The sequence below is a fragment of the Ursus americanus genome, chromosome 19 (assembly GCF_024610735.1).
Source record: "Ursus americanus isolate L20-20 chromosome 19, mUrsAme1.1.p, whole genome shotgun sequence".
In the NCBI taxonomy this organism is placed as follows: Eukaryota; Metazoa; Chordata; class Mammalia; order Carnivora; family Ursidae; genus Ursus; species Ursus americanus.
The window spans coordinates 20186080-20201790 of NC_142145.1; the positions used below are offsets into that span (position 1 = coordinate 20186080).

General features: G+C 41.7%; 2 protein-coding genes across 6 annotated transcripts in view; both read left to right on the forward strand.

Moving 5' to 3' along the window:
- MBD2 (methyl-CpG binding domain protein 2) overlaps positions 1–15711 on the forward strand; it is a 63395-nt gene that overhangs the window by 45512 nt on the left and 2172 nt on the right. The window contains exons 4-6 of the mRNA XM_045790129.2: positions 7617–7707; positions 9173–9353; positions 13841–13979. Coding sequence (XP_045646085.1) covers positions 7617–7707; positions 9173–9353; positions 13841–13967 — 399 coding nt within the window. The 3' untranslated portion in view covers positions 13968–13979. The remainder of the gene's footprint in view (positions 1–7616; positions 7708–9172; positions 9354–13840; positions 13980–15711) is intronic.
- Positions 13986–15711, forward strand: part of LOC123787403 (uncharacterized) — a 426574-nt gene continuing 424848 nt past the window's right edge. For all 5 annotated transcript variants that reach the window (XR_015727625.1, XM_087869793.1, XM_087869789.1 and 2 more), the window contains exon 1: positions 13986–15489. The gene's annotated coding sequence lies outside the window, so the exon portion shown is untranslated. The remainder of the gene's footprint in view (positions 15490–15711) is intronic.

Consider the following 15711-nt stretch of genomic DNA (forward strand, 5'->3'; position numbering starts at 1 on the left):
CCCTGATTCTCTCCTACCTTCTGTTCTTGAAATAAGCTCGGAGCCCTTTTGAGGTTTTTCTAAGGGCTTTACTATCATCACAACATGGAAATAGATGGAGTAAAAATAACAAGAAAATTACAGTTTCAGGAAATCTTAATTAAAAGCTACCCATGTTATCCGCTGGACTTTAAATAGAACAAAATTCTGGTCCTTCTCTGGGCTTCCCACCGTTCTTCCCCATTGTGGTTTCCTCATTCCCTGGGTTCCCTCCTTCCTCACTCATTCTACTCAACTGTGGAGAGCCTCGGCAGTGATCCTTTCACAGTCCTCCAAATGAGCAGTGGCAGGAGGGATGAAAAATTCTTGCATCGTTTTAACAGGGAGTTAGGGGAAGATTCCTTTGATAGGTCCAGCCAGAACTATTTTCTGTCGTCCTCCTCCTTTTATGAAATTCACAGAATGAGAGTATATCACAGCATTTTCCTAAGTCCTGCTGCGTGGCACAGGGATCTCCTTTCCCTACTGGTTTCTCCTTTCCTCTTGCAGTGTGTTTCCTGCCTCCACGGATGTCATGGGGGTGCATGTGCCCGTGCTTAGAATGGCCCATGCCTGGTTGAATGCTCACTGTTGCTATCGTGAAATTCTTAATACTTTTTGAACAACGGACCTCGCATTTTCTTTTTCATTTCACTGGGTCCTGCAAATTATGTGGTCGGTCCTGCTCACCAGAGTTCTCCCAACCAACTTTGGTTTAGGTGAGAGGCAGTCTGGCTTGGATGAGAAGAGGAAAAGGAGGAGTTTTAAGATATTTGTAGAAAGAAAACCCCAGCTGAAAATCTGGGAGGGAAGGGCAGATTCAAATGCATGTGCTCAGTCTTCATGTATGAATACTCACCTTTCAGAGTTGATTATTTTTTAATTTGTTCATATTTATTAATTTTAGTAAGATGACCAGTTACTTATTGAATGCTATTGTATGGTCAGTGTGCTGAAAAATTTAGTAAAATGATATTTGCTCTGTATTGGGCATGTTCAAATGTTTGTAAAACCTCCTCATTTAGTTTCTATAACTCTTTGAGGTTGTTTTTATTGTCCCTTTCCATAGAGTTGGAAACTGACATTGAGACAGGTTAAGTTGTTTAACTTTATAAAACTGGTAAGTGACAAAGCAAGAATTTGAACTCAAGCCCGCTGCCAGTCACTCTGCTACTCAGACGTTAAATCTTCCTACCCTTCCTACCCTTGACAGTTGACTGTCAAGTTGATGTTATGAGTATAAACAGAAGGTCAAGTTCTTTTCATCAGTGAGGTTTTTTTTTGGACACTACACGAACGTATCAGTGCTTTTCAAATTACATCTAATGGTGGATGAAAATAATGCTGGTATATCTGAGCTACATACTTTTCAATGTTTCATGAGAAATAGATATGAATATAATTAACCTAAAACAGTGTTCTTACAGAAAGAATTCAAAAGTCTTCCGTTTTTATGCTCGGGAAACCACTCCCCCTCTCCTGTTTCATGACATACCTGCTACCACTCTGTTGTTAGTGGGACTCATCTGAAAGCATTTTCTTGGATTAGGGGAGTCTCAGACTTTAATTTCCATCCACCAAATAAAAATGTGATGTTCAATGGGGTCGATATACTTGCAATTAATTCTAAGAAAGCTAATTTGCAGAGAATATATATTACATCAATTCTTTGGTTTTTATCATGTAAGCTACCCCCAGATTATGGTTTGCTACCGTAAAACTCCATGCCAGCTGTAGTCTAAACATTACAAGCCTGGGCTTCTTAATGCTGCCTGACGAGGAGGTGGGCATCAGCACAAATTGCCTGCAATTAACGACTTACACAGTATTAGGCAAATTAAGAGTAACTTGACAGTGTTGTTGGCATTTATTGAACTTTCATCAGCCTTTGATTTCGTGAGTGAAAGGGTCTGAGGCCTGTTACCTTCTGATCTAACATAGAGCCAAATACGTAAATGCTCTTGCAGGGCTGTTATTGGTAAGATCAGGACCGTTTAATCACACTGACCTGAGTTTTAATTCCAGCTGCACCACTGACTAGTTACGCAACCTTTGGTAAGTGACTGTACATGGGACTAATAGTGCCTTCTTCAAAATGCTGTCGGAAAGATTAACTGGATTTCTGTACATAAAGCACTGAGCACAGTGCCAGGCCTCTGGAAAGGGCTTGGTGGGTAAGTGGTAGGTTGTCCTCTTCCTCCTCCTCTTTTCTGCCAAGAGAATGTGACTGGGCATCAGCAGAACTTTGGGTCAGCCCTTTCTCTATTCACGCCTGAACAATTTAGTATGCTCTTAAATATACCTTGACACATGTCTTCCTGCAGTGAAAAAGAGAAAGGCAAGTATCTTCTTCCAGTCCTCTGCAAGGGACAGAATAGAATAATATATTTTTTACTTTTCTGGTGTAATGAGGAATAAAGCTCAGAGATCTTGGTGATCAGTGTACACCAGCCTTATGTGTGCACTACCATTCTTTCAATACAAACCAAACCAGTCTTTCTCGAACTGAGATCCCTGGCCCTGCATCAGAATCACCTAAGACACGTACAAAATAAATAAATAAATCTAGCCCCATACCCCAGACCTACTGAACAGAATCCCTAGGGCTGAGACTTTGGGATATACATTTAAAGTAAGCCACTGTGGTTATTCCTCTGCATGAGAACACTTAGAAATACTGAGCAGTACTCTCTGTCTCCCCTCCTTGCCTCTTTAAGATAGTCCCTTGGCTTGCAGTAGTCTTTGCTGCTTCGTAGAATTCTTACACTTCTTTTTCAAGAGCTGCCTCTTCCTGAAAGCCTTCCCAGATTCTCCCAAATTGAAGTTAATTTTGTATCTTCACTGTTGCAGCTCTCATGGCCTGCCTTGTAGCGTTTTGCTAGTTTCCCACCAAATGGTAAGCTCTGAGAGGGCAGCGATTGCCAGTTATCCTCGTAACTATCCCCAGTGCCTAACAAAATACTTCACATATAATGGGCACTAAAAGAGTATTTGTTGAATTTGGATTGATCCTCTAATTACGTTTTTCCAGTAAACCGTCTTGTCCTGACTTCCGCAGCAGAGCGCACATTCCTTCATCGTACATATGATCAAGCTCAGGGTGTTGGAGGACGCTGCTGGCAGACATAACTAGCCCGAGTTCCCAGTGCATCCAAATAGCGATGTGTGTTTGTGTGTGGTTGTGAGCAGTTGCTTTGCAGTCCCTGCTTCTTCCTCATCCTCTTCTTCGGATACCCTCTGGAAGACAAGTTGAACAAATCGCCCAAAGTCCCAGTTAAATCCACACCAACTAAGAAAAGAAAATGCTACTACAATTGTATCTGGGTTGGTTTTATTTTCAGAAGACAGATTGATCATCCCGCTAAAGAAGCAGCTTTCATAACACACTGTCCTGTGTGTCCCCTGGGACTCTGAGATAAGTACATGCGTCTGTACTTCCACTGATGTCGTAGACATGCCTCCTATATCCATGTGAGGAGCAAAGGTGTGGCGATGAACTCAGGTGTCCAGGAAGATGGTTCCTCCAAAGCTCTGCTGCCCCTGTCCCTGATATTTTTTTTTTTTTAAGATTTTATTTATTTATTTGACAGAGATAGAGACAGCCAGTGAGAGAGGGAACACAAGCAGGGGGAGTGGGAGAGGAAGAAGCAGGCTCATAGCGGAGGAGCCTGATGTGGGGCTCGATCCCATAACGCCAGGATCACGCCCTGAGCCGAAGGCAGACGCTCAACGACTGCGCCACCCAGGCACCCCCCTGTCCCTGATATTTTAGACACTGCTGTGGTTCGGAATGACTTTAATCCCAGCTTCTGCTTCTCCATCAGCTAGTCAACTGGATAGGGCATTGCCCAGATTTTTGGCAATAGAATGTGATGCTCCAAAATTGGAGCTATCCAATTTTCTTATGTACTGGAGGGTGACAAAAAAAACCAAGGTATTAGAGGCACCTGGAGGGTCTTATTATTGGGGATTAGAAAGGGATATAATAACTGAGGGTGATAGCACGTTTTGGGATTTTCTCCAAATATTCAATCACTGCTTCTTAAAAGTGTTACCTTGATTATTTGGCCTCGCATCAGCAGCAGGGTTATGCTGTGATTATCATTGGATTTGGCAGGTGAAATCAGATATTCAGTGGGTAGGTTAGGATTTATGAAAGCCATAGTGCTTATGAAGGTGTAATGGAAGAGATTGGATAGCTTTGGTAAGAGGGAGACTCCTTACAAATTTAGGGAGACTCTTCTTTTCTTTCTTTCTTTTTTTTGTCTTTAGACTTTTTTTTTTTTTTTAAGATTTTATTCATTTATTTGACAGAGACACAGTGAGAGAGGGAACACAAGCAGGGGGAGTGGGAGAGGGAGAAGCAGGCTTCCTGCCTGAGCAGGGAGCTGGATGCAGGGCTTGATCCCAGGACGCTGGGATCACGACCCGAGCCAAAGACAGACACTCAACCACTGAGCCACCCAGGCACCCTGTGTCTTTAGACTTTTAATGGCTGGAGAAGTAATGTAATAAGAACTCCAGATGGCCACAATTTGTCACCTAGTAAAAACATGGAATTCATAAATGAGCAGCTCAGGAAATTTTAAATTTAGGCAGAGGAAGACTTCTCCCCTCCCTGTACCTCTCCACAGCATGCAGGGTTATAAAATGATCAGAGATAAAGAGGAAAGGTCATTGAATTTGGTGGGAGGAGCTAACTGCCTCCTAGAGTAAATTTGGTGAAAATTTATGAGGAAAGGGACTGGGGGATGGAGTCAGTGCATATTGTCCATTCCTTGAGGAACTGGCTTGGAAAATAAAGAAAATGGTAATTCTACCATGGCTAAAGTTTGTCTTTATTAAAAAACAGAGAACAGTTGTAGTACCCCCAAAGAATTCTCTTGTTCTGACCCTTTGTAGTCAGACCCTCCCTCCACCCCTAATCCCTGGCAACGATCCCTATAGTTTTTTCTTCCTCAGAATATCGTAAAAATGGAATCATATAGTATGTAAAAGACTAGCATAAACGGAATAATACAGTATGTAAAAGATCAGCTTCTTTCACTTGGCATAATGCCTATGTCAATTTAAAAAATATTTTAAAATGCAAAGAAGCCCCCAGCCCCAAAACAAACAAACAAAACCGGTGGAGGCCTGAGAAGATGAATGTAGGAAAGGTGAGTTAGGAACATACGGATTTGTAAACAGACATTTATCTCACGAAGACTGTTTCAGTTCTTACGAAAATTAGGTAAGCTGATCAGTGTTGAATGAGTGGTGGAAAGGATGGAGAACAAGGCACTGGTGACCTGTGCCCACCATGCATCATCTTTGATCAAACTAGCCTCTTTCCTTCCTTCTCTGACCTTTCCCACATCCCCCATCTCCGCTGGGGAGCGTGAGTAGGGGTAGAAATATACACTCAACATACATACACATACGTAAATCCACGTATCTCCATTTTCATGGCATAAGCATTTCATCTATAGAGAGGTCATCGGTGCATATCTGATTCAACTTCAGACTCAGTTGAGGGCTGTCAGATGGTGTGTGATGATACCAGGACTTGTAATCTAGACCCATACACTCGTTTCTCAGTCCAGGGTTTATTTTACAAAATTTTTCTTTCTGAATTTTGTATCATTTTCCTTTGAATTAATAGGAATTAAAAAATTGAGAATGAAAAATTATAGAATGTAAAAAATTGAACTTTGATATCTAGAATTGGATTTTTATGTAAAATAGTAGTATTAAAATATTAGTAATCATACCTGTATATAACTTCTATACTTTGTCTTTTGGTAGTGTTGATTTATTTTGTAAGTTAAGTTATAATTTTATTATAAAAGCACTTTCTAATCCCATACTCACTGATTCTTCCGGATACTTTTTCCTTTTTCTTTAGGCATTAACTGGCATTCGTTTTCCTTGTTTTTTTCCATAGTCGTGATAATCAATGCATAGATGATATTATTTCCCACAGAAAGGAAATAGCAGGTGGGGTTTCTTGGGACATTTATCACATTTATCAACTATTATCTTCACCTATTTTTCACCCATGATGATTAATGTGTTCATGTCCTCATATGTGTTGAGCACATGTTCTGCTGATGACATAATTTATAGGGAGATATAAGGAGTTGTTACCATGTACCAAAGGTCTTCAGAAGAGACTGAACCATTCTATTGCAGGTTACTCTTGGTGCTAGCATGGGGGTTATTAGAGATCCAGCATATTACTCTTCTGCCAAAAAGAGATTTTGTTGTATCTTGCATTTGTCTGGAGGCAATTACCTGATATGTTTTATGTATCTAGAAGTCAGAATATAAGTCCTCAGAGTGGTCAAAATTTGCTAAAAGTAAATATGATAAACCTTTACTCCATGACAGGCGCTTTATATATATCGCCTTATTAGACTCCACATTAATCTTACGTAGTCCTCACTGCTGTCACATTTTACAGAAGAGGCAGTGGAAGGTTTAGACATCTAGAGCCAAAGTTTCAGCTTGGGTTTGTGAGTCCCTCAAGATCCTCATTCTGAGTCCTGTTCCTCCCATATTCAGGCAGTCAATATTTTTTTCAGTACCAATATTTTTTCAGTACCTACTTGTGACAGGCCCCAGGTATTCGGGATTATGAACAGTTATACAGAGTCCTAAGGAATTCCTGTATTTGTTTTGGGGCTGCAGTAAATAAGAGAGAGCCTAGAAACGAGATAAGGTTTGAGGACAAAGACACAGTGTGTCTCCTCCAGGGCTGCATCCACAGGGCAGCTCCTGGTGGGAGCTCAGTGAATAAATGTGGAACGGATGAATGACGTGATTGAGAAGTAATAGCTAACTCGGAGAGAAAATGAAGTATAGACAGGATATAAAAGTCAAACAGCAGAACTGTCTTGGACCGTTCAGTGTTTGACTAAGCAATAGCATTCCTCAGTGGCCCCATGGAATATGAGGAGCCTTCAGTGTGCTGACTCATGCCCAGAATGAGGATGCAGGGCCTCCGAGTGACTAAGGTGACCTGGGCTCTGCACAACAGGGGGAAAGTTGCCCATGAACGGGACACCCTTTTTAAAGAGCAAGGAAGTATGCAAAACGTTTTAGAAACGTTTCCATTAAAACTGGCTCTTTACCCCTTAAAAGTATGCCAAAGGGCTAACCTTCAGTATTGTGGAAAAATCACACAGGTGGAGGAGCTCTTTCCCTAATGGTATTGGATAAAGGGGTATTGCGTAATATAATTTGTTTTCTTTTCCCTGATAAATTATAACATTAAATTTTCATACCAAATGAATCTTTAAGCATTCAAGTTACATTCTTTGGAAGATACCTTAGGAAGTACTATATGTAGTAGTATATAGCATGTAAAAATCTGACCTGCTGTAACAACTGAGTAGATTGCATAAAATAAGAAAACATTTTTTGATTAATATCATTTGAAGGAATTACGGTGTGCTGAAATAATTCATATTTGGAGTGTCATTTAGTATCTGTAAGGAAAAAAATGGGGAAATTAGGAAACTTTCGAAATGATTTCAATTTCATCATTCAGCAGCATCGATGCGCTACTTTCTTGTTCCAAGAATGTATATTAACAGTGATGTTTTGCCTTACAGCTTTTCTGGGAGAAGAGGCTACAAGGACTTAGTGCATCAGATGTAACAGAACAAATTATAAAAACCATGGAACTACCTAAAGGTCTTCAAGGTATTATCAAAATCCAGTTGAGCAGTACCCGCTGTATGCCAGGCTATGTTAGACGCTGCGGAGTCAGAAATGAAGAAGACAGTGTCTTTACATTGGGGGATTGTATGCCTGGCTGGATGACCTCCCTTTTGTGTTTTATTAAACCGAGGGAAAATGTATCTGAAAAGCTTGTGTGTTGCAGGGATGTTTCGGATTTTTTTCTGTTTAAAAATTTTGGCTTTAGGTTAGGTTCATCATAATAATCAACCCATGTGCTGCCTTTAGAACCAAATGCAGCTGAGTGGTGGCATTTCTCGAGCTTCCTGCTCAAAGCGGCATCTGGCTCCAGCACTTGCTCTTTCACTCTTCCTCTTACCAAAAGAACAGCTAACAACTCTTCTGCCTGTCCCTGCACAGACTACTGCTGCCTGTAGCCGTGGGAACAGGTGCACCTTGGTCCAGTAACAGCAGCAAGTGGGGTGTGGGGTGTAGAACTCAGTTACCTAGTGTGCCTGTCATAGCACATGTTAATTCCAATTCTAGAGAAGCATTATTTTTCAAGCATTAGTACTTCGGCTTCTAAATGTTGATAGTGTGGATTGCTCAAAAATTCTCCTCACTGATGGTTAGAACATTGTGTCATCCCCCTGTGTTCTTGAAAATTATTGCTTTAACTGGTTTAATAAGTTTAGGACTTTAAGCAGTGCGTTTAAATGTGGTCATGTTGCCAGTCTCCTGTAAGTAGGCAAGGTGTGCAATTATTAATTCTATTAACTTGGATATTTTGTTTGGTGTTTGAAAAAGATGTGAAAGCTGCAGGTAGCGCATGCTTGCATTGGCTTTTCCTTTGAAGTCCCAAAACAAAAGTGTTGAGATAGTGCTAGAAATTAATGTTAAAACCTACAAAAGAAACTATTCTAGGACTCCAAGGATACATTAATAGGGAAACTTGGGTATAAGGCGACTTTAGAACACATTTAGATCATTAAAATAAGTGACCTTGCTTGAGGAAATATAGCCAACTTTAAAAAGCTTCGTACCTTGGAGAATGTTGAAGTTGTGTTAAAGTTTTATTAAAGTGCTCGGCCATTTTGTTGCAATTTTTTTCCTTAAGATTTATTTATTTATTTTGGCGGGGAGGGGCAGAGGGAGAGAGAGTGAAGCATACTCTGCGCTGGGCTCAGAGCCCACATGGGGCTCCATCCCACGACACTGAGATCGTCACCTGAGCTGAAACCAAGAGTCAGATGCTTAACTGACTGCGCCACGCAGGCGCGCCTTGTTACTATTTCTTTTAATATTAATTCTTTGGTATACAGTAACTATGAAGTGGATACGATATTATCTTTTACTTCTTCGGCTTGTGTCAGTTTTAAATATATGATCCCAAACGAACAAAAATATCAGTTGTTTTAGGTTACGTAAGATTTGTTTAGCACATCTAGAAATTTCCTAAAATTTAGCTGGTATATATTTCTAATTGCAGGAGTTGGTCCAGGTAGTAATGATGAGACCCTCTTATCTGCTGTTGCCAGTGCTCTGCACACCAGCTCTGCACCAATCACAGGGCAGGTCTCCTCCGCTGCTGTGGAAAAGAACCCTGCTGTTTGGCTGAACACATCTCAACCCCTCTGCAAGGCTTTCATTGTCACAGATGAAGACATTAGGTAAGGCAATTTAACATAACTTCAAAAACTTGTCCTTTACATTGGATACATTTTATACTGCCTCGTCCTTTCTGTGGCACATCTAGTAAGTGAGGCATCAGTCAGAAAGTTACATTTTTTTTTAACTAGATCTTTTGTGAAATTAACAGAAGGTGATATAGAACGCTTAAAACAAATACGTGCTTGGAAAAAGGTGGAAGCATCATGGTTGTATCCGAAGGACCCATCAGTTGTACTCTCTCCACACTGTTATTGAGTGTCTTTTGCACTTTGGAGTTCTGCCTTTCTGCTCTAAAGAATCCCTCTCATTCAGTGATGCCTTTTGTGATTGCTTCCTGCATTGGTTTGTCTGCAAACCAATCTCTCTTTAAAGCAGATCACAGCCATGCTGCTTTAAGCTGAGTTGTGTTTTTAGAGTTCAGTATGCTTATCTTGATTATGTTTACTCTCCTAAACTCAGTTTAGAGATTTGTTTAGCTCTGCTTCATCTTGTTTCAAGTAAAAATTTAAGGTGGCTACACACACACACACACACACACACACACACACACACACACACACGGTAAAGCCAGATGAGAAGCAAATGGCAAAGATCAAGCAAAGGGAAAAGCATAAAGCAATAAAACAGAGTCAGGAGTAAGGAGAGGGCATAAGCTGCATCTCTTAACATCTTCTGCTTTCTAAGACTGGGCTACAAATTAGGTTTTTAGCTCCAAATAGTGAAAAGAAAACGTACAACTCAGATTGATAATGCCTAGAAAAATATAAGCAAACCATTGCTCAGAAGAAGCAAACTATTTTGGATATTAAGACCAGAAAGAAATTCTTATATGGGATTTATGAACTTGAGTATCATTACCTTATAACGAGACTGTACTGTATTGTATTTTCTTTAAAAATAGGACAGTGTGTATACTTCACTATTTCTACCCTCTGAATGTTAAATCAGGTTTTTGTGGAGTATTATTCCTAGACAAAACCAGCAGGTGGCACTTTTGAATCATATAATTTAAAAATATGTTTTATGTTTATGTTTTTTTTCTAAATCCATAAAAGTTGGCATGAAAATGTTTTTAAATGAATGAGTCTAGCTAGGTTTGTAATTGGAAGGCCCTTCCTGGATTTTAAAGTAGTTCCTTTTGCAAAGATGTAACATGGCTCAAAGTTCCATTCATGTGTATTGATTGTATGGAATTCATGATCAGCTTTATTTTTAAAGAAAAACAAAATGTAAAATCAAGGGGAGGAATCAGCTTGCTCTTTGGATTATTTTTACCCTCGAGGAAGGAAATTCCTCTGGAGACAAGTTCTTACCTGTCTTGGAATGAATACCCAGTTAATCAGCAGGCGTTCTGCCAGGGCATCATGGTGTTGACTGAGGGCCTCTGAGTGATGTCATGGGAATGCTGATGGCTTCAATAGCAGATCTTTTGATAGTACAGGAAACTATCTCAAAGCCAGATCTGCATGATTTCCTTTTAAGGTAAACTTGTTTAACAAATTGTCCATTTGATTTCATTGTCATAACAGAAATTATTAAGCAAACATTTCTTGTTGAATTAGTGCAGGTTCAAAATAAATCGCTGCAAATGGAATTGTTACCCTTTCTGTAATTGTGCAGCCAATATTATCTTTATATTAAACCTTTAACTAAAGATCTCAATATTAAGTACATATTTTTTTCATCATATTTGATAATATTTTCACCTGTGGATGTATTTGGGGGTTTTTTTGTTTTGTTTTTTTTAATAGTCTCCATGCCCAGTATGGAGCCCAAGGTGGGGCTTGGACTCATGACCCTGAGATCAAGATCTGAGCTGAGATTGAGTCACACTCTTAACCGACTGAGCCACATAGGCACCCCCTGTATTTGTTTTCTTTTTTCTTTCTTTCTTTTTTTTTTTAGAAATTTTTTATTTTAGAGAGAGAGAGAGCACACACTCAAGAGAACAGGGGAGGGGTAGAGGGAGGGAATCCCAAGCAGACTCCCTGCTGAGCTCAGAGCCGGAGGTGGGGCTTGATCTCACAGCCTAAGATCAAGACCTGAGCTCAAATCAAGAGTTCGTCACTTAAGTGACTGAGCCATCCACGTGCCCCTATATTTGTTTTTTAATACAAGTAACAAGTTCTCACAAACTTAACAGCCTAAAGCAACACCCAACCACTCACAGTTCCATAGGCCAGAAGCCTGGGCCAGATGTGACTGGATTCTTTGCCCAGGTTCTTACGAGGCTGAAACCAAAGTGTCGATTGGACTGCATTCCCTTCTGGAGCACAGGGTCCTCTTTCAAGCTCCTATGACTGTTGCAGAATTTGTTTCCTTTTAGTTGTAGGACTGGGGCCTCTGGGTATCTTGCTGGATGTGGGATAGGGCTGTTCCTAGCCTTTAGAGGTGGATAGCAGTTCCTTGCCCTGAGGTCCCCTCCACATTCCCTCTCCAACTTCTTTCAGGAAGGGCATATCTAAACCCTTTTAAGAGTTTTTCTTATTAGGTCAGGCCCTGTGGGATAATCTCTTTTGATTAACTCAAGGTCCATTGATTAGTAACCTAGTCATGGAGGGATATCCCAGCCCATTCACAAGTTCTGCCTGCCCTTAAGGAGAGGGGGGGCGGTGTGTGGAATTATACAAGGAGTCTATCCAGGGCCAAGGACTATATTAGAATTCTGCCTGCCACAAAGGGCAAATGCTTTAATCTCAGCTTACATAAATATGGGAAGTAATGCTCAAGACAAAAGAGAATCAAGGCAAACATTAGAGTTTAAGATATACCTCTCCAGCCAGAAGCACCATTTGCTCTATTTTCTTCCTAACGGCATTACTCTAGGGCACTTGTGCAGATTCTCATACTCTCTTACTAGGAGTGAGAGATTGCTAATGAGACTGATATGGCATTTGTCATAAACCTTGAGTCACGAGGCCAGAGGCAAGACTGACTAACTATGTAAGAAATAAACACTGTGTTCTTCTTGACCCTGCTCCAACTACATGAAAATCTGTTCAACTCCTGTTTCTTGTAATATGACAGAGAGCTCAGGCTATCTCAGTGACAGCCTCCGTCTTTGTGAAAATTCAATTAAAAAGTGGAAGCCTGTACCTTTTAACTCCTTGTGTTGTTTTAGACTTTGGTAAAGAGGACATCTAAAGCGTTTGCAGCTGGACAGTTTATGTTAGCTTCTCACTTTGAATATAGTCTCATGAGATAGACGTATCAGCTGGAATCTAGTAAATGTAACTTTACAAGTGGTTGAGGACACAAGAAGTACAGAGTCAGTGGATCTTAGCATCAACTTCCAGAACATTGCCCTTCTACCCTTCCGTGTTCCCAGGTTCGAGGCAGTGCTGCACTTTGTTTTCCTCAATATTGAGAGAGAAAATCACTTTTGTTTCCCCCACTGTGGAGCCCTCAGTAGTCCTTGTTGTGTCTCTTACTTGTTACTGGGCTGTTCCATTTCCCACTCTGCATCCATCCTAACCTCTGGTCTCGGGGGATGATTTGTCCCGCTTTCTAGTCAGGGCCAACCTTTCCACCTGTACTTTTGCTTCTTTCCTTTTCTTGTTTTTTCCTAAGTTTCTTACTTTCCAGTGTTCTCCCGTGTCTTCTGTTTCTTGGCCTTCCCCCTTGGCTCTGGATATGAATTGCTATTTACCATCTTGTCTCATTAGAACTATTTTAGGAATCCCTCTCTTGTACTGTCAGGGAGTGACTCTGAATTTTTTTCTGATTTTTAAACAAAGTTTACCAATAGGCTTTCTTCCTGTGCTTTGTTTCCCATCAAATGGTTCAGAACCTCTTTTTTTTTTTTTTTTTAATGACTTGGCATTATTAACTTTCACTTTTGAGCTTCCACTGCAATCCCCAAGACACAGAGAAACTTGTGGCGTGTTCTTAACTACTCAGCTCATCTCAAAGAGATGCTGTTCAGTTTCTCTCCTTGGTACATAGGATCATGTGCTCTTGGCTTCTTCATGGTGGCCTGCTGCCAGTAGGACTGGGAACCCGGGAGAGAGCTCCGTCTGTCTTTCCCCTAACATAGCCACAGAATGCCAAACTCAGTCATGCTCCCCACTTCCTCCACTCTCTGCTTTGTTGAAAAAAATCTCTTCTTAATTTTCCATATAATTTCTTTCTTTTGTCCCTGCTTTCAAGTTATTTCTAATATCCATTATAGCAATAACCCCAAATCTTCACATACTTGAAATTTTTGCAGTTGAACAAAAAGTCACTGAAATAAATCTACTTCTACCAGAATTCTCTGTGAAGTGTGGGATACCTGCCTGTCTGAATATTCCTCTTTTTGGCAAGGCTCGCCTCCTGTGCAGTTTGGTTTTGTGGGCGTAGAAGAAAGTCTTGCAAAGTCTAAGGAGAAGGAAATGTGTTCTTCTCAGGAGTTTTCATGATTTTGAACTAAAGATAAACTGTAGTACCAGCTGCATGTTTCCATTACTTGCCAGATTATCAGTGCATTTACTCTGTTTTATAAAAGGAAACAGGAAGAGCGAGTACAGCAAGTACGCAAAAAATTGGAAGAAGCCCTGATGGCAGACATCTTGTCTCGAGCTGCTGATACAGAAGAGATGGATATTGAAGTGGACAGTGGAGATGAAGCCTAAGAATATGATCAGGTAAACTGAGAGCAGAGAGAGAGACTTGCAGTGGAAGGTGTTTTATTTTCTTGCGTTTGCCCTTTGTAGCCTGACTCAGCAGAATATAAAAGAGCCTCTCCTCTGTGGAGGGGGCACGTACTGCTGTGTGACCTCCTCTCTGTTTGAGAATCCGATCCTTTTGTCCTCTTGATGTGAAGACGTCCACACCCTGCAGCCACTTGCAAGGGATCTAACCTCCTTCTTTAATGCCTGGTGGAAAACCTGCAAGGTGGCGTTAGAAACAATCAGGGGAAGAGATAAAGGCTCTGCCAGGTAGGGCAGTGGCTGCAGGAGAGGAAGGTGGCTGTCGTCCCCACCACGCGATCTTTCTGGGGTCTGTTGTCCCCTCTTTAAAATTACGGCTGTAAAGTAGGCAAAGTTCCCCTCTTTTTCTAGGTTCTCTCTAGCACAGGCTTAATGCAGAAAGAATGGCAAGGGCATTTTCAAAGACATTAAATAACTTACCTTATAACATACAAACGTGGACTCTATTGTGAGCTCACGTGAGTGCCATAGGTCCTGGTGGCTGTATTCTGTCTTCAGGTGGTTGAGGTCAAGTCCCCAAGGGCTCGTGGGGCACCTTGCTTTCCAGCTGCCATCCTGCTTTGTTTTGGCAGGTCTGTCTTACTTTGTGCCCCCCATATGCCGATTCTTTATTTGTGCCCTTTGAAGCCAAAACTGAGGGGTGTCGGGGAGAGAAAGAGAGACAGAGGGAGAATGAACAGAGTGAATTAGAGTCCTAACTCCTAGTGTTTTGGAACCTGGCCTCCCTGTCCCTTTCAGTCTGGGGACCTGCCCACTAGTCGTTCTTGCATTCGGTGCTAGTCCTGGGGACACAGTGGTGGCCACAATCACACAGTCCCTATGCTCGTAGAACTTGCCCTATAGTTGTATTAACCAGATGCTCACATAACTCCATAATTACCAACTGGGATAAGTGCTACAAAGGAAAAGAAAAAGTGCCCGCCGATGGCAGGGGAGCCGATATGATGTGAAGGGTCACCAAAGCCTCTCTGAGGAGGTTACGTTTACGTTGAGCCTCAAGGGCAAGCCGCAGTAGGCCAAAGTTTGGGTAAAAAGTGTTCCCATCAAAAGAAACACCAAGGAGAAGTTGATGCCTTTAGGGAACAAGGAAGAGATCTTCCCAGTTGGAATGTAACCTGGGGAGGGTTGAAGAATGTGAAGAGTCAGTCTCATCATGCTTCGCCTCCTGGCTTGCTGGTTAATATCAAAGCCGTGGGAATCCACCGCTGGCTGAGGAAGGTGATCAGATGTGCTTATGCATATAAGATCCTTGCGGCTGCCCGCCCCCCCGCCACAGAGGATGGGAGCAGGGAGAGCCTGGAAGCGGGGTGACCAGTGAGGAGACTGCTGTAGTCTGGCAGCGAGAGGCAGTGGCTTCACGAGGGTGTTGTCAGTGGGTACAGAGAAAAAGAGGTAAAGCAAAGGTCCATTTGAAATGTGCTGGAGAAAGAATGAAATCGATCAGGTGAGTGATTGGAAGTGACGGAGAGAGAGTGGCGGGGTGACTCCAGGTTTTTCACTGGAGCCCCAGGGGATGGCCGGGGGCCTGTTTGGTACGGGCACAGACAGGGTGCTGTGTGCGGAGAGGCCGCGTCCACACAACGCTCCCTTCCCGTCAGCGCCTCTGTGCGAATTCGGGGAGCAGCTCGTGCCACAGGGACAAGAAATCGGGTAGTAATTTTAATGC